Below are 27,915 nucleotides of genomic sequence, written 5' to 3' on the forward strand. Positions count from 1 at the left end.
ACCACATGAGCACAAAAAAATATTTATTTACCCACAACTCTCTTTGCAGAAACACACTCCTTGCTCTCGTCTCCTCAACCATTCCCTCCTGCATAATCTGGTTTTCCTTTTCACTGCAAATCAGCGCACAGACCATTCAAAAGCCTCAAACAATAAAAAGCGCCTCAAACAATAAAAAGGCACATTTTTCATCTAAATTACACAAAAAGAGAAAACCATTGAACAGCCTGACTAGATCTGGGATGCAGTATACACACGCATATGTGAATTAAGTTGCTAGTTGCAATTGTTAAATAATAATTGTTCACTAATGACACAGCTGTGTGTTATTAGCCTGTTCCAATAATTGTTGTTCAATGTAAGAAAAAAATATGTTTTAAAAATGGAAAAGATACAGGTAATTTTCTGCCTGGACATTATCTTTAAGTTAAGGGATGATATAATATTAACACAGTACACCCTATTCTTACTGACTTTAAGAGTGTAGCACACACACACTAACTACCACACTGCTTAAATACTAGTTAATTAGAAAATACATCAAATGTAATTGTTCAAAAATGTTGCAACTCTACAATAATTCAATGCTGTATTTAAAGGTAAATTCTGATCATAAAGAATGTTGTTTAAAGTACTTTTACAAATAAAATGTTTATATAATGTTTTACGAACAAATCTAAATTAACATATTTGAGTCGTTTGTGCCCACGTGATTTCAGGCAAACTTATTATTAAGGCAGTGGAACAAAACAGAAGCCGCAAAACACTTAAAGTCTACACACACACACACACACACACACACACACACACACACACACACACACACACACAGTGTATTTCCCGTGAACCCACCTGGTTGTGTTTAAGTGAAAATCACGTGACGCGCCGCTGTGCCGCTGTGCCAGGGAAGCGCGTGCGTGTCAGTGACGTGTGGAAACAGAATCAGGAACCCCCTTCAACGACGGATCGTCTATTAATATATGCGCTATTAAACCTCATAACCGCTCGCTCTCGCATGATTACCCGAGAGGACAGATCGCCATGGAGTTACAGGTAATGTGAAGAACTTTTAAAGTGTTTAGACGAGTGTTGTAAACAAGTGGACCTTGATACATGTATGACACCTGGCGCACTGTAACTCAGTGTCATACAGGCTTTAATACAGGTAACTTTATCTGTGTTATTAATCTGGTGTTTAACATTTGTGCTACACGATATCGATTAACATTTTAATGATTTTAAATGACACATCAATGTACTTCAGAGAATAGCAACATGCTAACGTTACATGTTCATAAAGCCTAGCCGTGTTTACGTCGAGTTCTCTAAGTGTGTTTTTCATCTTTCCTGAACAGATCTCAGGTCAGTCGCCAGTGACTTAAGAGTTTACAGGACTGAGACTGGATCAAGACCACATTTACACACCGATAAAGGTAATTATATTTAACATGAATGGTTTGATTTTGAGATTGAACATGTGTGGTCATGCGGAGAAGCTGAGGACATGAATCAGGAGATGAAGAGGAGAATATATAAAGGTTTTTAGTCTATATTGACCTTAACAATACGTCAATGAATGAGTTCTGTAATGTTCCAGTATAATAAAGACAAGGAGGCAGTTTAACAGAGACTTAACTTAACTCTGGTCATAGTGCAATACTGTCTGGTTCCTTGCTTTAGGAAGAAGACACACACACACACACACACACACACACACACACACACACACACACACACGTTTGCATCTGTCATTACAGGGACAGTTCGCCCAAAAAATGAAAGTCCTGTCATCATTTACTCGCCTCAAGCTGTTCCACACCTGTGAGTGTCTCTCTTCTGCTGAACACAAGAGAAGAGCACAGAAATACTGTGGAAGTCACTGGGGTCCATCAGCCGTCTGGATACCGACGCTCTTCAAGATCTCTTCTCTTGTGTTCAGCCGAAGAGAGACACTCACAGGTGTGGAACAGCTTGAGGCGAGAGAATGATGACAGGATCTTCATCTTGAAGTGAACTGTCCCGCTAGCAGAAAACTGTTGACATATTTGTTTGACATCAGTATTGTCCAGTTTGTCCTGATCACACACATCTACACTGTTAACCGTTGATCTGAGTCCTCCTGAACCTTCCTCAGCGCCGATGATGAGGGTTCAGCTTCATCATCATCATCATCATCTTCTTCACCTCTCATTTCAACAGAACAAGTTGTGTAATGTTGTGTTTTTATGTTTTATGGGGACTTTCCATAGACACACACTAACCCAACCCCTGAACCCACCCACCCATCACTCACACACACACACACACACACACACACACACACACACACACTAACCCAACACCTAAACCCACCCATCACACACACACACACACACACACGCACACACACACTAACCCAACCCAACCCCTGAACCCACCCATCACACACACACACACACACACACACACACACACACACACACACACACACCCACACACACACACTAACCCAACACCTAAACCCACCCATCACACACACACGCACACACACACTAACCCAACCCAACCCCTGAACCCACCCATCACTCTCACACACACACACACACACACACACACACACACACACACACACACACACACACACACACACACACACTAACCCAACACCTAAACCCACCCATCACACACACACACACACACACACACACACACACACACACACACACACACACACACACACACACACACACACTAACCCAACACCTAAACCCACCCATCACACACACACACATGCACACACACACTAACCCAACACCTAAACCCACCCATCACACACACACACATGCACACACACACTAACCCAACCCAACCCCTGAACCCATCCAACACACACACACACACACACACACACACACACACACACACACACACACACACTAACCCAACACCTAAACCCACCCATCACACACACACACACACACACACACACACACACACACACACACACACACACACACACACACACACACACACTAACCCAACACCTAAACCCACCCATCACACACACACACACACACACACACACACACACACTAACCCAACCCAACCCCTGAACCCACCCATCACTCACACACACACACACACACACACACACACACACACTAACCCAACACCTAAACCCACCCATCACACACACACACACACACACACACACACACACACACACACACACACACACACACACACACACACACACACACTAACCCAACACCTAAACCCACCCATCACACACACACACATGCACACACACACTAACCCAACACCTAAACCCACCCATCACACACACACACATGCACACACACACTAACCCAACCCAACCCCTGAACCCATCCAACACACACACACACACACACACACACACACACACACACACACACACACACACACACACACACACACTAACCCAACACCTAAACCCACCCATCACACACACACACACACACACACACACACACACACACACACACACACACACACTAACCCAACACCTAAACCCACCCATCACACACACACACACACACACACACACTAACCCAACCCAACCCCTGAACCCACCCATCACTCACACACACACACACACACACACACACACACACACACACACACTAACCCAACACCTAAACCCACCCATCACACACACACACACACACACACACACACACACACACACACACACACACACACACACACACACACACACTAACCCAACACCTAAACCCACCCATCACACACACACACATGCACACACACACTAACCCAACACCTAAACCCACCCATCACACACACACACATGCACACACACACTAACCCAACCCAATCCCTGAACCCATCCATCACTCACACACACACACACACACACACACACACACACACACACACACACACACACACACACACACACACACACACACACACTAACCCAACACCTAAACCCACCCATCACACACACACACACACACACACACACTAACCCAACACCTAAACCCACCCATCACACACACACACACACACACACACACACTAACCCAACACCTAAACCCACCCATCACACACACACACACACACACGCACACACACACTAACCCAACCCAACCCCTGAACCCACACACACACACACACACACACACACACACACACACACACACACACACACACACACACACACACACACACACTAACCCAACACACACACACACACACACACACACACACTAACCCAACACCTAAACCCACCCATCTCACGCACACACACACACACTAACCCAACCCCTGAACCCACTCATCACACACACACACACACACACACACACACACACACACACACACACACACACACTAACCCAACACCTAAACCCACCCAACACACACACACTAACCCAACACCTAAACCCACACACACACACACACACACACACACACACACACACACACACACACACTAACCCTACCCCTGAACCCACCCAACACACACACACTAACCCAACCCCTGAACCCACCCATCACACACACACACACACACACACACACTAACCCAACACCTAAACCCACCCATCACTCACACACACACACACACACACACACACACACTAACCCAACACCTAAACCCACCCATCACACACACACACACACACACACACACACACTCACACACACACACACACACACACACACACACACACACACACACACACACACTAACCCAACACCTAAACCCACCCATCACACACACACACACACACACACACACACACACACACACACACACACACACACACACACACACACACACACACACACACACACACACTAACCCAACACCTAAACCCACCCATCACACACACACACATGCACACACACACTAACCCAACACCTAAACCCACCCATCACACACACACACATGCACACACACACTAACCCAACACCTAAACCCACCCATCACACACACACACATGCACACACACACACACACTAACCCAACCCAACCCCTGAACCCACCCATCACTCACACACACACACACACACACACACACACACACACACACACACACACACACTAACCCAACACCTAAACCCACCCATCACACACACACACACACACACACACACACTAACCCAACACCTAAACCCACCCATCACACACACACACACACACACGCACACACACACTAACCCAACCCCTGAACCCACCCATCACACACACACACACACACACACACACACACACACTAACCCATCACACACACACACACACACACACACACTAACCCAACACACACACACACACACACACACACACACACACACACACACACACACACACACACACACACACTAACCCAACACCTAAACCCACCCATCTCACACACACACACACACACACACTAACCCAACCCCTGAACCCACTCATCACACACACACACACACACACACACACACACACACACACACACACACACACACACACACACACACACACACACACACACTAACCCAACACCTAAACCCACCCATCACACACACACACACACACACACTAACCCAACACCTAAACCCACCCATCACACACACACACACACACACACACACACACACACACACACTAACCCAACCCCTGAACCCACTCATCACACACACACACACACACACACACACACACACACACACTAACCCAACCCCTAAATCCACCCATCACACACACACACACACACACACACACACACACACACACACTAGCACAGTCAGCTGGTGTTTGTACACAGGTATAGTGTAAACTGGCCTGAGTCAGTGTTTGCTGTGTGTTTCTGCTCAGAACTGTTGATTTCTCCCCGGATTCCCTCATCTCGGTTTCCCTCGCTTCACACAACCAACTCAACCACAGCCTCTCACACACTACAGGAAACACAGAGCCAGTCAGCTTAGTGTGTGTGTGTGTGTGTGTGTGTGTGTGTGTGTGTGTGTGTGTGTGTGTGTGTGTGTGTGTGTGTGTGTGTGTGTGTTCAGCCGGCAGGATCAGTTTTGTGTGTGTCTATTAACCGCTCAGAACGTTAATCAAAATTACATGTTTCCTGGATACATAAAATAAGTAATAGATAAAAACCACAAGACCCAGCCGGACATCAGTGGTTATGTATATAAATATATCTAATATATGCATGTAATGTAATGTGCTCTAGGAAATATTGTGCTTTATTGTCTTATAACGGGAGCTTTGTGAAATCAGGGCTTGTCATCTGTTGATAACGTGTTCTGAATGTTTATACCGTATACACGTTTAACACGTCTAATATTATCGCTGTCTGATCTCAGTGATTAATGCACTGGTGTCTGTCCTCATCACTTGTGTGTGTGTGTGTGTGTGTGTGTGTTTCAGTGTGAGGTCGCTGCTGTTGCTGAATTATGATTGACAGTCATAATGACGACAGCATACGTGGGCCATCTCTTCCTCATGTCCCTCCACATTACAGGTACAGTATGCTCTGAGCACACACACACACACACACACACACACACACACTGAAGAACGAGTTTGACCCTGGTGTATCCTGGGGGAAAGTTTCTCTGGGTTCATGTTGTGAATATTTAGATCTGGTGATTGTTCAGCATTCAGACACAGTATGTCGTCCTGTAGAGGGAAATCTGCTCACCTTCAGATCAAAGTTCATATAACTTACACTAGGGCTGAACGATTAACTGCAGTTGCGATAATATCGCGATATGATGAAATGAGATTTTTTTTTGTTTGTTTATTATTATTATTTTTTTACCGCAAAGCTGCGATTACACTCTGGTCACGTGACACACGAGAGTAAACCAGTCTGTATTGCAGATGAAGCATCAACTTGGCACGCTACGCATATAGGCCTGGCGTAGGCTACAGGAAATAACAGTTTATGTTTAATTTATGTGCTATTGTGTTATAGATTCTCTCCAACGATTCTGTCTCGATTAAGATCATTTCAGATTTATGTCTGAGCTTAGTTTTAAACACAGAGCACGCTACGTGTGCTTTATAAACAACCGTATTCTGCTTGCTTCTAATTCCTCTGTCTCACACACACACACACACACACACACACACACGACACCACTCGAACCTTCCGAAAAATAAACTTTCATAAAGTTCGGAAAAGTTGAAGCGAGATCTGCGCTATGAGATGCGCGCGGTTTGCTTGATGTTACTCTTGTAGTGCGCGCCAGCTTGTTTTGAAGCTATATTAATTATTAAAATTATATAAATTATATAAAATTATTAACATGTAATTGTATTAATTTAGTTTTTTAATATGTAATTATTTTGTAAAAGTAGGCCTACTTATAATTGCATATGTAATTAAATATTTTAAGTTTTATTAATAAGATTAATTAACTAATAAGAAAAAAATTTGATCGGCTCATGAGGTGCCTAAAGATTCCCATCTCTATTTTGCAATGATTTATTGCTTGTTTTTGTTGAATAATAGAAAAGATAAAGAGCTTAAAAAAATAATCGCATATTAAATCGCAATCGCAATATTGGTAGAACGAAATCGCAATTCGATTATTTTCCAAAATCGTTCAGCCCTAATTTACATATTTACAATATTTGGAGGGGACTCAGAAAGTTGTAGCTTATGTTTGTTCATTTTTATTTTTATTTTATTTTTGTTAATCTGTCTGTAAATGTTTGTATCTGAGGGGAAATGTCATTCTTTTATGTATAAAGAGAAAGAGACTGTGTTGTGTAGACTTTATACTTGTGTCCTGTTTTAGAGAATCGGTTCAATAATTTAATATTAGTCATTAATCAATTAGTTGGCTATATTGAATTCAGTTTTAGGTCAACACAAACGTGTGTGTTTGTATGAAATATGATACGCAACAAAAACACATGCAATTTTGTATATGTATTCATATGAGTTGTTTGTGGCTTTTATGGCTCATAATCATGGCAATTCAGTGATAATTGAGAGATGGAAAAATAAATGTTTCTCAAAAGCCTGTTGTCATATTTGAAGAAAGTAAAAAAAAATTAAAAAAATAAAAACATTAAAAAATGATGTATGAATACTCGGTTAAAAGTAAAAAATTGCTTCTGCCAATAACATTACATTTACTTTATGCAAATCATTAAATATTTCACAGCGAAAAAGACTATGGAGAGGTATGAGCTCAATCAGAGGACAGAAGACATCGAGTGCATCAGGGTTTAGGTCGTGTTGATCATTTATAGGCCCTAGAAATGTGCGTATTAAATATGATACAGTAGTCTAATATATTCAGGAATAGTCATTATACTTATGAGTTTTTACAGAATCTTTGCTGTAAGTTATGAGTGAATACATGTTTTAATAATGTGGCACTCTAAACAAGCACTATTTTTTCAACACCACAACATTAAAATAAAAAATAAATGCCATGTTTTTTTGTTTGTTTTTAAATCAAGAGATTGTATTTTGGATGTCATAATCCGATAAAAAAATAGCAATTTCTGATGTCTCTTTATGATCTTGGCCTTTTGAGAGTTAAAGAGTTAGGCTCAGTGTTGAAGAAAGCTTTATTAGCAGACCCCCACTGTAGAGTAGTGTCCTGCAGCCGGCCACGGGTGCTCAGTTTGAGGAACTGGTGTGTGTTTCCCAGATGTTTTACTTCTTTATTATTGTAGAGACCTATAATCATATTGAACTGACCAGAGTAAAGTAGTACATGGAGGATTTTATGTTTTGTCTTATTATTATGTTGCTTTTTGTTGAAATGTTCAGCACTTCAGAGCTACGGTGGCCTGTAAGGTGCGATATAAATAAGCGAAACGAAGCGAGAGTAATGTTCTTCATAGGGCCCTATGATTTCCGTGATGCTGATGGATGGAATACATTCATAAAAATGGAATTCACTGTATAACGCGGAATTTATCAAAAAAGAATATTTCACTTAACTCAAATCACAATATAGACGTGTGTGAATATTAAACCGCAAAAAAGACTATTTAAGTATGAATCCTGCATGTTGTGTGTGTGAATGAATGGTCTGATTTCCCACACACACACACACACACACACACACACACTGAAGCTTGCCACGTTTTCAGCCTCTGACGCCTCAATATGTGAAGACATGAACGCATGAACTTCATCTCCAGAGTCACTTCATCAGCATCTCACCGCTTCATTTGAGAAGACTATCATATCATAAACGCACAGAAACTCAAAGGTCTTCACGGCGACCCGTCATAATAAACATTTCTGTTTAATCGTGACAGAAATATATTGCTGTTGTACAGTAGAATTTAGCTACGTCTCAATTTCATTATAATACTAACACTAATAATAATTATAATTTATTTTAAAAAATTTAAGGAATAATCACTATTTTTCTTCCATGTTTTAATTTAACAGTAAAGCTCTGTTGTGCAGCACTTTGTTTGAAAAAATGAAATTAAATTAATGTTTTATGCCTTCATTTGATTGCCAGAAGAAAAATACACAACACAGAAAAAAACTAAATAAAATTGATTATTAAAATGTAATTAAACCATTAAAATGGAATCCAGAAAACTTAAAACAGAAAACACAGAATTTGGTTTTATTATAAAAATAAAAAAAAACTGAATTTGAGAAAAAATTAAAACATATTTCATAGGGCCTAAACATGTAAGTTTTCATAAATTGTTGTGAAATAGTTTGTTTCATGATTTCAATTTATTAGAAATGCGTTTTGATTACTTACATTTAATTTAACCTTTAAAATGGATATAAAAAAATAATAAAACGAAAAAGAAAAAAACGAATCCAGAAAAATGTAAAACTGAAAGAGAAAAAATGGAATTTGGAAAAAAATAAAACAGATTTCGTAGGGCCCTATCTTTATAACTATTTCATGTTTGTATTTTATTTTATATAATGAGCTAATATTGTGTATGAAACACAAACACTGCAAACATCTTTAAAACAAGATGTGGAAAACCACATGACGAAAATGAAACCTGACCAAATTGACACGTCGGTGAAAGAAATGAGGAATCGTGACTATGAAATCTGCTCATTTCTTTTCCTGTTTTGTTTATTGCATTATATGAGCTTTATTTTCTTTGTGACCATGTTTCTGCTTAGTGTGTGATGTGTGTGTGATGTTTTCTTCTAGTGCTCCACACACTCCCTGCTCCTGCCAACCTTACTATAGTGTCCCACAACTTCCGGCACATCTTACAGTGGAATCCTGGGATAGGTTCTCCTCCACGCACCGTCTTCAACTTTAAACTGCGGTGAGTCTTCTCAAAGAACAAACCAGTCGAGCAACACAAAGATAAAACACTTCTGGAGCACTTTATCTAAAGCCTTCATGTGTAATGCATTAGAAAAGTATTCATAATGTACGTAATAGTGCATTATATATGTTCAAGAATAAATTGTAACAAGTTAAAATGCATTGTAATGTTTGCAGATTCCTATTTCAAATATTCATGCAACCACACAATCATTACACGGCATATAGTTAATGAATGAAAACTAGTGCTGTCAATCGATTCAAATAACTAACGATTTAATCACACATTTTTCTGTAATTAATCACGATTAATATGAATGGTTTTTCTCAATTTTAGCTATTAATTATAGACATTTAACATTACAGTGTAATTGAAAGATATAATTTGTAACATTTAATAGGCTTTAAAAAAAAATCTCCTCATAAACCCATTGTAATAAATGTCATATTTAGCTGTGCCTTTAATATATCAGGCTCAACGCTGAGGGTTTCCCTGTTGACCCAGTCGGACCGGTTCAGATTTTTACCTGCACTGCTAAAATCCACAAAAGAGTTATTGTTTTTGACCCATGTAACCTTGTGAACAGTGCTTTAAGATTTCCAGGCAGGTCTAACAGGTAAATATAATAATTTCTGTATCTGTGCTGTTAATAAACACTGCATCAATTATAAATTGAATAGAGATTAGTTCCTATTAAAGCTACTGAAGTTATTCAGTCAAGAGCAGAGAGTGATGATCTCTGTGTTTTGTTGTTTGATGAACATTAATGACAGACAGCAGCAGTTTATTAGGCTTCTGTCACTTTAAGATCTGACACACATTAACTTTGCTCACTAATCTTTACATTTATTTAAAGCTGCAGTCGGCAAGATTTTTTTGGTCATATCCACTGAAACCGACACTGTTCTCCGACAGAACAACATAAATCAGCCGGTTCTTCTGGTCCAATCAGCGCAGGGCTGTGTGAGATCTGACGGTCAATCACAGTTCGTGCACACGCCACAGATGCATGAGGTGGCATGAGAGTTTAAACATTCAACATTTTGGCTAAGTCCCCTCACTCTGCCAGACTTGCCGCCTGCAGCTTTAACACTTTTTAACTCATTTAATACAGTGCTCATGAGATTACTCGCCAGTAACGGCCATTTCAACATAATTTTGTGTGTTTTTATCAAGCGTTAAAAAGTGGCGCACTCTCTAAAGCGGCTTTCTTTGTGTGTTTCGGGTGTTTGTTTGTTGTTGATGTCAGGAAAAAGCAGATGCTGCATTAGTTGCATTAAATATTTTTAACACGTTAAACTGAAAAAAAAAAGAAAAAAAAGTTGCATTACTTTTATGTTATGTTAATTTTGACACCCCTATATTTAATATTATAATTATTAAATATATATCTTAATTCTCCTAGTCTTTATTTCTTCATTTTGAAATGTTGACATAATGTTGACATTTTCTGTTCAGTTTATTAGTTGTAGTTTCTGCAGTTGTGCTACACACTACTCTGCAACACACAGAACATTTATTTATTCATTCATTCATTAAATTGCAGCCTTTGTGATTTGATCATTGCAGTAAGGCATATCACGGCATTGAATAGGCCTATATTTCAGTATGTTGTGCAGCCTTACTGGCAACATTATACTCAGGAGTTTACAAGAGATCGAGCATTCAGTCATGATTCACTTCCAGGAGCTTTAAGAAGTTTAGTATTCAGCAAAAACTCACAGAGACGTTTCTGAAGACATGCCCGTTTCCACTGTGACTTAAACTTAACCGTAAAAGACAACTTTTGTCGGAACCACACAAATCCTAAGAAGTGTTTCCTAGCGCAAACTCACACTTTCTTGTTTACCATCTTTAAATAAAGACTGATTTTTTTTACTTTCACAGCTGCAATCGAAACTCAACAGAGCGTCTGAACATCACAAATACATCAGTGGATGTCTCGGAAACACTGAACAACATCGACATCTATTCACGCTACACTTTCAGTGTTTGGGCATCGCTTGACAACACAACATCATTAGAAGTTCATAAACGTTTTACACCCTTTATAGAGAGTAAGTACCTGAACATCTGGGGGTTGATGTGATGCGAGTCATATTTTCTGTTTCAGTTTTGCATGCACATGTCTGTTGAGATCTGGAGTTGTTCACTTTTACAATGGCTTTGATTTTGCTTTGTTTAGCGATCATCGGCCCACCCGTCATATCCCTGTCTGGCTATGAAAACTGTCTGAACATCAGCATCTCTCTCCCCGGCGAAACAACAATTACAAAACAAATGAGGCAGTTTTATAGATCTGTGTCCTTCAATATCAGCTGGAAGAAAGCGGGACAGAGCGAGGTGAGTGCTCCTGTGGGAGAAGTGTTTATCTGTGTCTGCCCAGAAGGTCACAGTAGTTGCCAAGTCGTATTTCTCCACCAGATTGTGTTACGCTGCAAGCCAAAGGGGTTCAGCTGATACACACTTTTGTGAATCCGACAAATCAACGTCCAGCTCGATCACCCGCATTTGTCCATCTCAATGCATTTGATTTCTTTATCCAATTAGTAGATGTGTTAGTTATCTTTTTGTTAATAAAATTCACTTTATTGTGTCGATAATACATAAAGTGTCTCTACAACTGTTTCCGTATCTCACAAATCCTTCAGATAGTTCAGCTGACAAACTCCCTTTAAACTACATCACGTCTGTGTATGGTGTGTTACGGTCGCCTCCTAAACACTGTGTCTGATCCAGCATTCATTTATTTACACACTCATTTACTGTGAGATTCACCCAATTATGAGTCACTCTAATAAAGATTACTCTTACTTAAACTGTTGAATTATTAAATTTGGTCAATTATTTTGTAATATCTTAAAATCTAGATTTATTTGTAATAACTTAATCACTGTTGATTAGGGATGCACCGATATGAACATTCTGACTTGTACCGATAACCGATAATTATTTATATTTTATAGCCGATAACCGATATTTTGGCCGATAAATCGAAATCCAAATTTTTATATAATTTTTGAGAGCCTGATTACAAAAACGAAAGTCTCACCATTAAAAGCCACGTCCCAAACACACAATTATAATGATGTTCTCATTATGATTTTATGTAGCCGATATTGACAGACTTGCACATATCCGTATTTTCCTTTTTTTTTTTTCTTTTTTTTTTAAGTGATGCCAATCATATTTCAGGCAATTCAAACCCATCATGGTGAGCAGTGCACATCTGAAGGAAATAATCCATTATTTATCTGCTTTAATATACTGGACACATTTTCTTATCGGGCCGATAACGAAAACATCAAATCTGAACATATGTCGGTATGATTGCCGATGTACTGTTGAAAACTGTTGATGCTCATGCGCTTGTTGACTGTGTTTAAAGCTATACTTGTAAAGTCACATCAGCTGAATTATCTCGTCTTGTACTGGTGTTTTGTCAAACCTAGGCCGAGCAGATCTCTACATCAATGCTTCAGCATGTCCTGGAGAACCTTCAGCCGGGACATCAGTACTGTGTACGAGTTCTTCCCCAAATCAACTCCAACCTCAACACTCGAGCTTCAGCGTGGCAGTGTGAATACCCCAGTAAAGTGGAGCCCAGGGGCGGTGAGAAAACACCTTTTAACAGCAGCACTATATATATATAACAGTAGTCATCCTCTCAATGACATTATATAGCAGCATTTTCTGACTGGCCAGTGAATTTACAGTGCAGTTATTTAATCCGGCTTCGGCATATCTGTGAAAGAGGGTTTCCTCACAGCGTCAGCTACTGACGTAATGTTGAGTGAGCCAACTCCAAAGGGAACTATAGGCTTAGTGAAAGGTCTCAATTGACTTGCATTTTTTTTTTATGATCTACTATTTAGTTCTTACTAGTAAAAGGTTTAATTTGAGGGCTCGCTAATTAATAATAATAATAATAATAATAATAATAATAAATTTTATTTATAAAGCACTTTTCATAAAAGAATCTCAAAGTGCTACAGAGACTGTATTAAACTAATTAAAATCAAAAACAAGATAAAATAACTAGAGCTAAAATCTAAAGGCAGAAAACTACTAAAATATAGCAGGGAAAAATTAGTAAAGCCTAAGGACAGCTTAAAAAAACGCCTGCCTGAACAAGAAAGTTTTAAGCTCTTTTTTAAAAGAGTCCACAGACTGGGGTTCTCGCAGATGTTCAGGGAGGCAGTTCCAGATGCGAGGGTCAGCAGTGCAGTGCAAATTAAGAGTTGTAAAAATTCAGAATTTTAGAATTTTGTTTTAGATTTATTAGATTTAGATTTTAGATTTCGTTAGATTTATTTTTTCTCATAACAGCTAAAATAACTTAATATATGCCTTGTCTTAATATGACCTACTTAATATAGGCAATAGGCATATAATAGCCTATATAATAAATTAGCAAAACTTGGCCACTAAATATTTAATTTTCAATTATTTTAATTATCACAATTAAAGTTTTAATTTTATTAAATTGAACAATCAGCATTTAATCAAATATTCTAAAAGATGTATTATTAATAATAATGTTATTTCAACATAATATTTCGTTATATCATAATATCGTTTTGTCGACATAATATGTGTGCGTGCAAGCAAGCAAGTATTTGTAAATCCGGTGATGCGTGCATTGATTTTTATCAATAAACTAGTGTTTTCTGACAGTGTCGACTGCAAAGATGAAGTTGACGATCGCCATATTTGTAGTGAACGCACCTAGAGATAAATGCACATAAAGACATAATCTGATTATCAGAGAGTAGCCTTTTCTTTTCGTTTTGAATTATTTCGTTTGAAGACATTTCAAGCTTTGTGTATTTGATGTATTTCTCATGTCTGTGTGAGGCATACGCTGAGTTTCGTTAAGTTAGGATGAGATGCGCTCCAGCTGACGTGCAATGCAAGTGACCGCGCGGCCGCCTCCATGATTAGTGTCTGTTATATTTGCTTCTCTTACTTATTAAATACAGGCAATTGGTTGATGAAAAATTGGTTAAAATTAAGATACAATTTATAGAAAACGAAATTCACTTTAAAGAAAGGTTTTCTACTAAACAAAACTTAATGAAGTGGTCAAAATCATGTCTGACCCACTCCATATCCATCTCTCGATATAGCCTAATGCATCCTATCTTACTCGTGCTGTTCACTTTTCATATTCAACATAGATGGAAAAAAAATAATTAAATGAAACCTTGTAACGAATTCACACAGTAGGGTAGACCACGACGAGTGGCGCTATGCATTGTTCCAAAGCCAGGTTTTATTCTGGCATGTTGAATTAGTGTTCGACAAACACGGCGGCGCGTTCATTTGAATGAAGAGCGCTTCTCGCTCGTGTGAGCGAACACACACTGGAACATTAGGCAATGTCTCAACGAGTGAATCGTGGCCGAGTGGTTGAACTTACGTTACGATCATTTAGATGACACGGGTTCGAATCCCGAACTAACTTGGACTATTGATATTTTTATATTAGCCTATTAATGCATTTTATAGTCTATTGTTGATGCAGAGAGATTTGTCTAGTTCTAAAACATAGTTTTTTGCTTATAGCCTATTTACAAAATAAAATCACCATCCATTTCCATTTTACACTAAGGAACAAATATTATACAATGACTTTACTTCTGTAGCCTATAATTATTCCAATCGTAATTTCAAAAGCAGTTCTGTTAATATATATATATATATGACGTTTAAACGACAAACAATAAAATCAGAACCAGTATTTGCGTCCATGGTTCCAGTGGCAGTAATGCATCCACGGCTTTTCAAAATGTCACAAAGCGTTTTGAGATTGTTTTGAATGAAATATTGAAGTTTATAATGAAGTGTTTTGGCACACCACGACGAGTGGCAAACTCTTTGTTTTGTTTTGCAAACTCAGCTAGCCTGTGGGGGGTTTGGAGAAGGCAATAGTTGCTTAATCGTGGGGGTGCAGGACAGAGGTGTTAATGTTCCGTCTTTCATATGGAGAGTGTCGGAGCCAGCCTGATGAGCAGGCAAAGGCAAAGTTATTTTAAGGTTTAATCTCAAAATCTCCAAAAGTCCATAGCCTATTTACAGTAGGCCCTATATCTTATTAAATTATATATTGTAGTTTTATTGATTGTATTTAAAGGTTTTCCACACACAATTTCAATTTAGCAGATACAGAGCTCTTAATTCGCGACCCACCTCGTTTTATTGTGAGGTGAATTCAGCAAGGCATGTTGTATCTTTGAAGGAACAAAAGCTATTTGTTACAGTTTTTTCTTTCGTGATTTGTGTGGATGACACACAGCGACATATACAGTATTATCAGCTGTATGGTGTTTTTTACGCTGAAATGCTTAATTTCGAGAAAGACCCGCCGCGCGCAGTGAGGGAGACCAAACTTACTAAAAAAATATCCAGCGCGAGAGAGGCAAAGAAAAACGCCTGTTCTTAATTTATGTTGCTTTGAACTTTTTTTCGTTTTGTACCGTTTTATTTTTTTAATTTAGCTGCAATTTCTTTGACAATAAATTTCAAATGTTTCTTATTTTGCATCACAAAGGGAATAAACTCTATCGAATCGATGCAACCCTGTTTAAATAAATAAACTGTCCCGACACTTTATTCATACCTTGAAATGTGCGATGGGTTTTCAAACTTAATTAATTTTCTTTTTCTTTTACATTTTCATTGTTTATTTTTTAACTGAAAGCAATACTGTATTGAAAATATTTTTCTGATTTGTTCGATCTGTTTTGGAAAATGTCTACCGTTGCTATGGCCGGGTATTACTGTCAGTCATCTCAATCTCGTGAATGATTCACACACAAAAAAAAACATAATTTAGCAGATTAAAGACGAGCTTCATCATCTTCATTTTCTGGTGCAATCGGCTGACAGTCTTCCTTCATCAGATATGTCATAGCGTGCAGCGGCTCAACTGGAATGTAGCAAATTTATGTTAATGTACAATTGATAAAATAAACAAGATGATTGACTTTAATAAACAGATGCATATTTAAGCATCAAGAACGGAAAAACATAAACACTGTCGGCTATACTGAGATTCGATCTCAGATCATTTGAAGCTCCGAGAGGCTATTGTTAATGCATTGACCACAGATATCGTCTGAATAGCCTAGGTCTACTATTTTCTCTGTTTTAAAAGTAAAAAAAATAAAAATAATTATGTGTCAAAAAAAAGAAGTGTTTTTACAAGACCTTGTGCTGTTTATTTATTTATGTATTATTATTATGCAGATGTTAATTCAGCCATTCTGTTGGAAAAAAAATTTCCCTAATGTAAAATGGAAATGAATGGTAATTTTATTTTATAAATATAAAATATTTAATATAGGCTATAGGAGAAAAAAACAATATGGTGTAGCAATATTTTAGAACTATCAAATCAAATTAATAATAAAAAAGTAGCCCATGTTTGTTCGGGATTTGAAACGTAAGTTATAGCCTACCACTCGGCCACGAATTTGTTTTGTTTTATTTTGTCTGAAATGTATTTTTACATATTTTGCTTTCGTTAATGTTAACCAATTCTGAGCATAATAGGCCTATATTTTTTCCCTAAAAGTTTGTTTTATTCTCTGCTTTGTTTGTTTATATTTTAACATATTCAATCAGTCTCATTTTTGTTCAAATAATGAAAAAAGTTTTTTTTTTTTTTTTTTTAAATAAACAGATAGGAAACTTACCTTTTAAAATGCCGCAGTTGCTGCTGTTTTGCCCTGTCACTTGCCCGGTATAGCCTATAGTAATTTCGCGAACGACTTTGAAATTCGACTGGTTTATTTTTGCTGCGGCAGTAGTAATAGGCATTGTGGTTGATTATTTATTAAAGAATTCAATTGATAATCATAACAACATGTAAGCCTAATTCTGAATATAACAAATAATGCTTAAACCGACTAACATCGGTTAGTAACTGCAAGTCCTGAAAATGTTTTAATTTTACGGTAAATTATTTTAATTTATTTCACTGTTATGTTTCAGTTAATAAATCTACAAACACATTAAAATAACACGAAGTAAATGACAAGTAACCTATTGACATAGCCTTTCTAAATTATAGAAAAACTGGGCACACAATGTTAACGTGTGTCTACTTTGTTTAAATTAAATTAATTTGAATTCGTTTAACCACAATATTTATCTTGAATTTATCTGTGGCCTCAGCTCAGATTACTGCCGCGGCAGATTACGGCATTAAAGAGAATAAACTGACACTTTTCAAAGTCTGTGATTACAGCGCCACTCAGCGGTAAAAGGCAGCAAATACACATCCCAATTTTGCCGCCGCGGGAACGGCGGCGGTAAAAGTCTCATTCTGGTTGGGCACCATCTGTATCTGACCCTGGACCACAGAATCAGTCACATGTCGCACGGGTTTATCTGTGGCAATAGCCAACAATACACTGTATGGGTCAAAATTATCCATTTTTCTTTTATGCCAAAAATCATTAGGATATTAAGTAAAGATCATGTTCCATGAAGATATTTTGTAAATTTCCAACCGTAAATATATAAAACATGTATTTGTGTGAGTGAATGCAGCACAATCGCCAACATAAATGAACAACTTTAAAGGAGATTTTCTCAATGTTTCGATTTTTTTGCACCCTCAGATTCCAGATGTACAATAGTTGTGTTTCAGCCAAATATGGTCCTATCCTAACAAACCACACATCAATGGAAAGCACTTTCAAGTGATGTATAAATCTCAAAGAATTGACCCATGTGACTGGTTTTGTGGTCCAGGGTCACATGGTTCTGTGGGCTGCCGTGGACTCTTGTCCAGAAGAACGATCTGTCCTAAATGCAGTATGCATGTTTTCCTCTATAATGACTGAGAGTGATAGTGATAGTGATGTTTGTGTCTCTGCAGGGCTGTATTTAATGAGCTGGATACTGGGAGTGTCAGTGCCGGGTGTAGCTCTGCTTCTGCTAGCGCTGGGTCTGGTTTACACTGGGTTTCTCTGTAAGCTGAAGACCCCTCCTCCTAAATCACTGGTAAGAGCCTGTCCCCACTCACATACAGCATCAGGAATCTCTTGTACATTTACATCATTACTTTCTCTCGCCTGGTAGCACTTCTGATTTAAGAAATGGTTAGGATTGGAGTTAATGTCATCTATAAAGCAGCTCTGCAGAAAACAGTGATGTCATCGTCCAGCTCAGTTCAGTCAAGTCAATAATATTACTATTGAACTGCTGTATAAAATCAATATTATTAGGGATGCTCTGATATGAAAGTTCTGGCCGATAAGGGTAATTCTTTATATTTGACAGCCGATAACTCTAAATCCCAATCTTTAGATAATTTTTAGAGCTTGTTTCAAAAACAAAAGTCTCGCCATTAAAAGCCATTCAGCTCTTCATCGTGAATCAGACATACGCAGGACAGTAGCCTACAGTGAACCTGTGTGAGATTTAAAATAATGGTTTTAATTCTATGGTCAACTTTCTCAACAATAAAAACAAACAATATATTGCCTTACAAATAAATAAAATAATGCAAACAAGTCATTGGACAACATCACTTGCATATAAAGAATCAAAATGCATGTGTCGTGGATAAATGAAATGGTTTACCCTTCGCACGGACAATAGTACAATTATTTGTATTAACAATATTGATGAAGTAATATAAGATTCTAGATGCCGTAACAACGGCTAAAAGACATGCAGAGAATTTACAACTTTCTTTTACAGTAGTGTTTTCATTTTTATGTAGCCCATATGTGACCCTGGATCAAGTCACCAGTCTCGAGTCGCACGGGTTTATCTGTGGCAATAGCCAACAATACACTGTATGGGTCAAAATTATCCATTTTTATTTCATGCCAAAAATCATTAGGATATTAAGTAAAGATCATGTTCCATGAAGATATTTAGTAAATTTCCGACCGTAAATATATAAAACATGTATTTGTGTGAGTGAATGCAGCACAATCGCCAACATAAATGAACAACTTTAAAGGAGATTTTCTCAATGTTTCGATTTTTTTGCACCCTCAGATTCCAGATTTACAATAGTTGTGTTTCAGCCAAATATGGTCCTATCCTAACAAACCACACATTAATGAAAATATTATTTATTCAGCTTTCAGATGATGTATACATCTCAATTTCAAATAATTGACTGGTTTTGTGGTCCAGGGTCACACATATGACTTTTCCTTTTCAAAGTGATTCCAAATATATATCAAGCAATTCAAAACCGTCATGTTGAACAGAGCGCATCTGAAATAATGCATTATTTATTGGCTTTAATAAATCTGGTTAATAACGGTAAAAATTAACACATGTCGGCTGATACCGATATATCGTGCATCCCTAAATATTATTATTAATAATATTAGAATGAAGCTTCTAATCAGAAGTTGAGAGCTGCAGTTTTAAGCACACCTCTGCTCTGCTGTTGGTGAATGCTGGAGCTGTGGTTAAACTGAGGTGTTGAGCTGTGTTGGTAACGAGGGAAACTGAGACTGTAGTTTGCTAATGATGTTTTAGGGAACACACCCCGGGCCATTAACTGTTCTCGCTGATCTCAACACTCCAGTGTCTCTCTTGTGAAAGAAACCTTCGACTAGTAGAGTTGGAGCAAGAGCTCCTGAATCTCATGTGTCCTCCTGCCACTTATAATGATTGTTCATCTCTTTCTCTCTGTTGTTTTTCTCTCATTTAGACTAACATGGTTCAAGCCCACTATCTGATTCCTGAAGAGACGTTATGTGAGATCGTGTCATCAACCAAGGCTCAGTTAAACAGTGCATCTAAAAACTATCCCAGCAAAGCCAGCAACGCACTGAATGTGGAGGAGGACTCATGGATCAGCCGACACGAGGACAACTATGCCAATCAGGTCTGGGTTTCTATTGTCATGGGTTGTGAAATTTGTGCCTTCAATATTCTGTGATGTTTCCATCAGCCTGTGTCCATAATGCAGAAGATCTGATATCAGTTCATCACAGTTTACAGCTCGAGTCCTTCATTTGCTGGAGCCGTGCAGCGGTGGAGAGAGCATGATCATTCACTGAGGACAAGTAGAAGTGCTGAATAATAATATGACTCAAGTAGGAGTAAATAAGTAGTTTGTAACGTAGTAACTTGAGTAGTTATTCAGCAAAGTACTTTAGTATTATTATTATTATTACCCAAAATGAGACGATGTTAGCAATATGGAGAACTAAACACTCATGTAGGGCTGGCCAAAAAAAATGATTTTCTGATAAATCGTTTTTTAAAATGTTCGCCACGAATAGATTTGTTTCCATATTTATTTATCTATTACCCAAAAGCTATTACCCAGTATTAGTTTTCCTCCACTGTTCATAGGCTTGCAAACTCCATTTTATAGCTAATGCTGTGAGATTTTATGTTTGTTTTATATATTCATTGAGTCGAATTGAAATCGAATTTAGAATCGAAATCGAAAATTGAATCGAATTGTAACATCTGAATCGATACCCAGGCCTACACTCATGTCATTTCTCTTTCATCCACACTGGAAGCCGGAGGGCATCTTCATGCAGAAAGTGCACAAGTCTAAACTTATCTTAATCTCAAAACTTAAAACTTATGACGTTACAATCAGGGTTTGAAATGAACTTTCTCACTCACCGGCTACAGAATGTTTAAGTTACCGGCCATTCAGAACTTCTACTAGCCAACAAAAGAGAAATAAACCAGATTAACTTTGTCAGAGCTTGTGTGTATATAGACATAATGTGTGTGTATGTGTGTGTGTATGTATGTATATATATATATAAAATGTGGATTTCATTCAATCATTTCTAATTGTCTAAATGGTGTGATCCAGCAACTCCTCTTCCTCTTCATCCTCATCACCAAACGTGTGTTTTAGGTGGACAGATGTAACACACACACACACAACATCAGGAACATGTAGGATGATGAAGATAACGATGTCTTTTCTGTTCACCAAATGCTGTTTAATCTTCACTGTTGCTTCAGTGCAAATGATCAAGCGCTGTTATGTGTTGTGTGGTGACGTGTGTGTTCAAGGAAGCCAGATATGAGCAGATTCTGCGCAATACACTGTATTTAATACATCATGATGATCAGTATTAGAGCTGAATCTGGTTTACACAAACTTCCCCAGCAAAGTGATTTGGCCAGCGTTACACCGACACTGTTGATTTATACCCGCATTTTGCAGGTGTTCATTTCTAACCCTGATCACTACAGCTGAACAACATGCAGATAGAGACAGTCTGACTAGAGGAACATGAAGACATGAACACGACTGCGATGATCTGTGTTTATCTGTGTTCTTCAAGCCAGAAGAATGGCTTTCATAAGAATGATGTATATTAGGCTATAATGCATCGTTAATCGACATAGCCTGTATCACAGTACAGAATCCTCTAAGTGCCTTCTGAAATTTTCTTCTAAAATTAGTATTTTTATAAACCGATATAATTTCTTAAATCCCAAGAATTGATTAGTCATCAGGCTTGTGCAAAATTCAGAATTTCAGAATTGGCCTCCATTCAATTCATGAATTGGAATTTGAATTGAATTTACTCCGCCCCACAGGACATTGAATTGAATTTGAATTGGAATGACAGGAAGTGGAATTCAATTCATGGCAATTCAAAGAAATTCCACACAGTCACACAACAGAAAGAATGTGTTGAGTCTCGCATGCATTCAGTGTTAGGAAGGTTACTTTGGAAATGTTATTGCTTACTGTTATTAGTTACCCATTATAAATATGGTTTGGATTACTTTATCAATGCAAAGCAATTTTGTTTTAGGTTGATTAGTAACTAAATTAAATTAACTGAATTAAACATTTTACCTCAGTAATACAACTAAATACAATTACAATAAATCAAACTTAATTATTTGTTCTGTGACTAGAGCTTTTAACATTCATTGCTGGGGGAAAACATATCCTTTTAATGTAATCTGTACAAGTACTTCAAACTAATATCATTTGAAGAGTTCAGATGCAAAAGCCTCTAAGTGCCATCTGAAATTTTCTTCTAAAATGATTCATTTTATCAAGCTTGTATATTTAAGTTCAGTAATTTCACTTAAATGGCAATGAAAATGACCTATTAATTGTCATTTAAGTGAAGTTACTGAACTACGCGCTTGATAAAAATGATCATTCTAGAAGAAAATTTCAGATGGCACTTGGAGGCTTTTGCATCTGAACTCTGCATTTATAATGCAATCATATCTGACATGTACTGTAAAGCTTCATTGTTAAACACTTCACTTAAAATATGTATATGAATTTCTTTGAATTTTTATTGAATTGCAATTCTGCTTCATTTAATTCAAATTCGAAATCCTGTTTTTGACATCAATTCAAATTCAAGAATTGAATTGGAATTAAGGAGTCATTCTCAATTCAATTCTGAATTGTGCACAAGCCTGTTAGTCATCCTGTTCTCAGTTGATGAATGAATGTAACATTGTAGCGCATCCAATCCAATAAATCACAGTAATCTTTGTGCTTTGTTACTATTATGGGCGGCAGTGGCTCAGTGGTTCATGTAGATTGTCTACAAACCGGAAGGTTGGTGGTTCAATCCCCGGTTCCACCTGACCAAGTGTCGAGGTGTCCTTGAGCAAGACACCTATCCCCAGCTGCTCCCGACGAGCTGGATCGCCTTGCATGGCTGACACCGCCGTCGGTGTATGAATGAGTGAGTGAATGAGTGAGTGAATGGGTGAATGTGAGGCAATATTGTAAAGCGCTTTGGTGGCCATTGGGTCTATGAAAGCGCTATATAAATGCAGTCCATTTTTTTTTTTTTTTTTTTTACTATTGATATGAAACAAAGTCTCAGATTTCAAATTACGTCCATTTTCTTACGAAATTCAAAAACATAAATAGTGTTTTGTCGCTGTGGCGTGAGATCGCTCTGGCTCAGCTCTAGAGAAGCACATGATTTTCTCCTCCGCCTTAATAACACCAGTTACAGCGCGAGATAAACATGAATGAGCTTCTGAAAGTGTGTTAAACGGAGTACAACTTATCGAAGTCCGTATCATGTGACATGGAGTCGCTCAATCAGTGTTTCAGCCGTGGAAAGACGTCAGTAAATCAGCTTATAAACAATGTCATGTAACGTCACATTTTCCTCAGAAAAACCATGTGACCATAAACTCGTCAGTCAGCGAGAAGAATTAACTCTAGAGGAGCATTTTGCTAAATATATGCACCATATTACATATTCATTATAATTTATGTTCTTCAATATTTAATGCATGTTTGAATAAATCTGGCAGGTTTTTATGACAGCCACCATTTAAATGTTTATATTTCATATAACTGTATTATTATAAAAATAAATAAAAGTGTAATGTAAGTGTTTGTATACAAATCAGTGAATTTGTACCTTCAATATTACAGTCTGCTAATGAAGCCTATAGGCTACCACTGACTCCCATAGTTTACAGCATTAGTGAAGAGATCTGTTTTCCTTGAGAACATTTGCCATGTATTGAACCTGATATCCAACATAATCAATATTGAATCGAAATCGAATCGAATTGTGAAATTTGTGTCAATACCTAACCCAGCCCTAATATTTAAGTTCAGTAATTTCACTTTAATGACAATTAATAGGTAATTTTCATTGCCATTAAAGTGAAATAAGTGAACACAAACATACAAGCTTGATAAAAATGATCAATCTAGAAGGAAATATCAGATGGCATTTTGCATCTGAAGTCTCCATATGTTCTGTCTCCACTGTGATAAGAAGCAACATGGATCATTTCAAACACGACTGGCGTACAGTATACAGTATATATAGTGATTTTGTAGCAAAACATGATATTAATCTCATAAATTGTGTGCTTGACGTTATGCTAAGCAAACATACTAATTCCTGTTGCCAAGAATGATTGTTTTGTTACTAATTTTGAAAAGTAAGTCCACGTTTAAGAAGGGAAAAGGCAAAGAAGGGCAAGTGAGTGGTTCGATCAAAAGAAATGAGGGATTAAAACAGTATGAATAGAAAAGTGCCAGTAAAAAATAAGTTAAAAAATAAGTAAAAAAATAAAATGCTCTTCTCCTGAAAATACGCCGGGAGACCACTGTTGCTATAGTAACGAACTACACTTTTACATGCACCTGATTGACAGATGAATCATGTGATCTTATTTCACTGTTGTTGTTGCTGCCACCATGGGACATGTTTATTGACCGCTCCTGCACTGTTGTTCTCACAGGCCGACACAGACGATGAGGAAGAATACGAGGAAGAGCACAAAGGCAACTACACCGGGTGTGTAATTGATGACAGTGGTTCGGAAACTCATAAAAGCAAAGAGAAGGCTGTAGTTTCAACTCTGCACGGGAGATCGCAGCACTGTTCTGGAGAGGCAAGGGAAGCAGCTATAGAGGAAGTCCGTCATGATGAACCCGAGTGTGCAAACACACTCAGATCAGAAGTGTTTGGAGACAGACATAAACAAACTCATTCAGAAGCAAAGGGGAATGAAGACGGCTCAGGGAACATCAACTTGTTTTCAGTCACTCTGAGGGCTGTGGAGCCACCGGAGGATGAGGATGAGGTGTGTGAACCTCTGCTACTGGAGTCAGTGCTGGGATTATCTACATCTGACGACTCTGTGCTGGAGGAACACACTGAGGAAGAGGAGGAGGAAGAGGAGCTCCTACTGGAAGCCACACCGACAGACACGAGAGCCGGTGTGGACTCGCCGTCAGGATATATGGCGACCCACACTGGAAACATGAGTGAACTACAGAGGTCCTCGTCAGAAGAGACGGATGGTGACACGGACTATATAACACGGTGAAGACAAGAATATTTATGTGAAGACTTGCAGAATTTAAAGCAACACTAAGGAACATTTTTTACCTTAAAATAATGTTTCCAAAATCGTATCAGTGGTTCATCAAGTCGTAACAGGGTGAAAGGCACTTCTGCCTCCGCTTTCCAGCCCTATATCTGCTAGAAACACACTATGCAAGTTTGCCAAACCGGGTCGAGTTTCTGTAAGGTTGTTTATCCAAATTCGACCAATCAAATGTGGCCTTACTATCTTTATACCCGCCTCCCCAGTAGGTGCTATTATGCTATTGGCTAGATCGGGCCCAAAGGGGAGCCTAGTGGCTCAGAGCAGAGAGTGGGCAATAAAAACTAATGGCGGGAGTAGAGACAAGCGAGGAAAATGACAACAGCGAAGAACCTGTGCCTAAAGAGAACTGACGTCTGAAATATGGCAATATCAGGGAGCTATATGAAGACTTCAAAAAGTGTTAGCCCAAATCTACCAAAACTGCTAACGAAATGCCAAGTAACAATAACAGAGTCTCCAGACAACCATTAATCAAAGTGTTGCATGTGTACGTTAACTTTATGAAAAAACTGAGATATTCTTCTGAAGATCAGCATATTGCATATTTCCCCAGTATCTTGCAGCCCTAACAGCGAGCGAGCGACAGTCGGCTGCGGGCGGCCAAATTATTTACGACAGCGCTAATGGACAATTCCGCTTCCAACCTGTAGGGGGACCGCAGAGGAAAAGTTCCTTAGTGTTGCTTTAATGCACTTATCATAGATTGAAGCATATCATTGTTATTACCGTTGCATAATTTAGTGAAGGTGTGCCTAAATCAAAAAAATGAAGAGACCGATGCAACAACATGGTGATAACCCTGGTAATACACTGCAAGTCAATGAGCGAGAAATGGAAGAGCTTAGGGTTTTATTTTGTGAAGGGATGTTGTATATTTATAGGTCTGGTCCTCGAAACTGATTGGCCACTGTAATTGTGAAAATACCGTATTGTTTCCGAATATAAGATGACCCCCTTTTATCACGATGTGGGCTACCTTTTGGAAAAAGAGATTTTGAAGACCATATTTTTATAAAGAATATGCTTTTATTAGAAAATATTTTTCATATTTTAATTTTTGTATTGAGAGTATGATAAATACTGGTAAAATGTCCCAATTTTTCTAATTTTTTTACATTTAAAAATAAACACTTTTTGGCATACCAACATTTCATTAACAGTAGAGGTGAAATCTTACTGTAGTTTTGAAATCGAGGTACCGTGTTTTTGCGCTCGCGATCTTCTAACATTACACTCTGACACACCGTATTTCTTGGTTTAACACGTGTTTGGCGCCACCTATTGTTGCGGGCGTATTATTGCCATGTATTTCTAAGAAAAAAAACATTGTCTTATATTCAGAACGATACGGTACTACTGTTGTTGTGTCAGGATGTAGGTTTACAGGTAAGAATGTAGTGTTTAGTATAAAATCTGTGGTTTATATATAAAAATAGAGGCTATTTGAAAATATGGTCCAACTTTTGCGGAGTTTGTGAGGTCTCTGTAGTGGTTAAACTTGATATAACATGAGATACTGCCAATCTCTGATCTCATGAATCTAGTATTTGACCACAGTCAAAATGATTAGCTTTGGAACAAAGTAATGTTTTATAATTTTATATTTAATATAATTTAACTGACGGACTATTGCATTGCTTTTGTAGCCTACTAAATTGTTGGCTTTTATATTTCCTATTGTACAAATGTCTTATACTTCTATAAGTGCTATATTTTTTTACATTTAATATAACTGTTCAATAAAAAATATTTTGTAT

General features: G+C 38.0%; 1 protein-coding gene across 3 annotated transcripts; it reads left to right on the top strand.

Moving 5' to 3' along the window:
• Positions 1 to 883: 883 nt before the first annotated feature.
• Positions 884 to 27,915, top strand: crfb1 (cytokine receptor family member b1). Of its 3 annotated transcripts, XM_079882197.1 has the most exons (11): positions 884 to 1,053; positions 1,356 to 1,433; positions 6,410 to 6,503; positions 10,156 to 10,276; positions 12,167 to 12,336; positions 12,465 to 12,622; positions 13,732 to 13,891; positions 19,170 to 19,294; positions 20,973 to 21,149; positions 25,505 to 26,121; positions 26,836 to 27,915. In XM_079882197.1, exons 3-10 carry the CDS (start codon positions 6,452 to 6,454, stop codon positions 26,093 to 26,095), a joined length of 1,554 nt encoding a protein of 517 aa, XP_079738323.1. In that variant the 5' UTR covers positions 884 to 1,053; positions 1,356 to 1,433; positions 6,410 to 6,451; the 3' UTR covers positions 26,096 to 26,121; positions 26,836 to 27,915. The 3 variants fall into 3 exon arrangements, with proteins under 3 accessions (XP_079738323.1, XP_079738321.1, XP_079738322.1); XM_079882195.1 differs by having other exon boundaries at positions 25,505 to 27,915; XM_079882196.1 differs by lacking the exon at positions 884 to 1,053 and adding an exon at positions 1,070 to 1,165 and having other exon boundaries at positions 25,505 to 27,915.

Source organism: Squalius cephalus, assembly GCF_949319135.1.
Source record: "Squalius cephalus genome assembly, chromosome: 9".
Lineage (NCBI taxonomy): Eukaryota > Metazoa > Chordata > Actinopteri > Cypriniformes > Leuciscidae > Squalius > Squalius cephalus.

Excerpts from the sequence above, each read along its gene's own strand:
- crfb1 (XM_079882195.1), top strand. The coding sequence starts at position 6,452 with ATGACGACAGCATACGTGGGCCATCTCTTCCTCATGTCCCTCCACATT. Across the intron at positions 10,277-12,166 it reads GTCTTCAACTTTAAACTGCG|CTGCAATCGAAACTCAACAG; the intron begins GTGAGTCTTCTC and ends TTACTTTCACAG. Across the intron at positions 12,337-12,464 it reads TTTTACACCCTTTATAGAGA|CGATCATCGGCCCACCCGTC; the intron begins GTAAGTACCTGA and ends TGCTTTGTTTAG.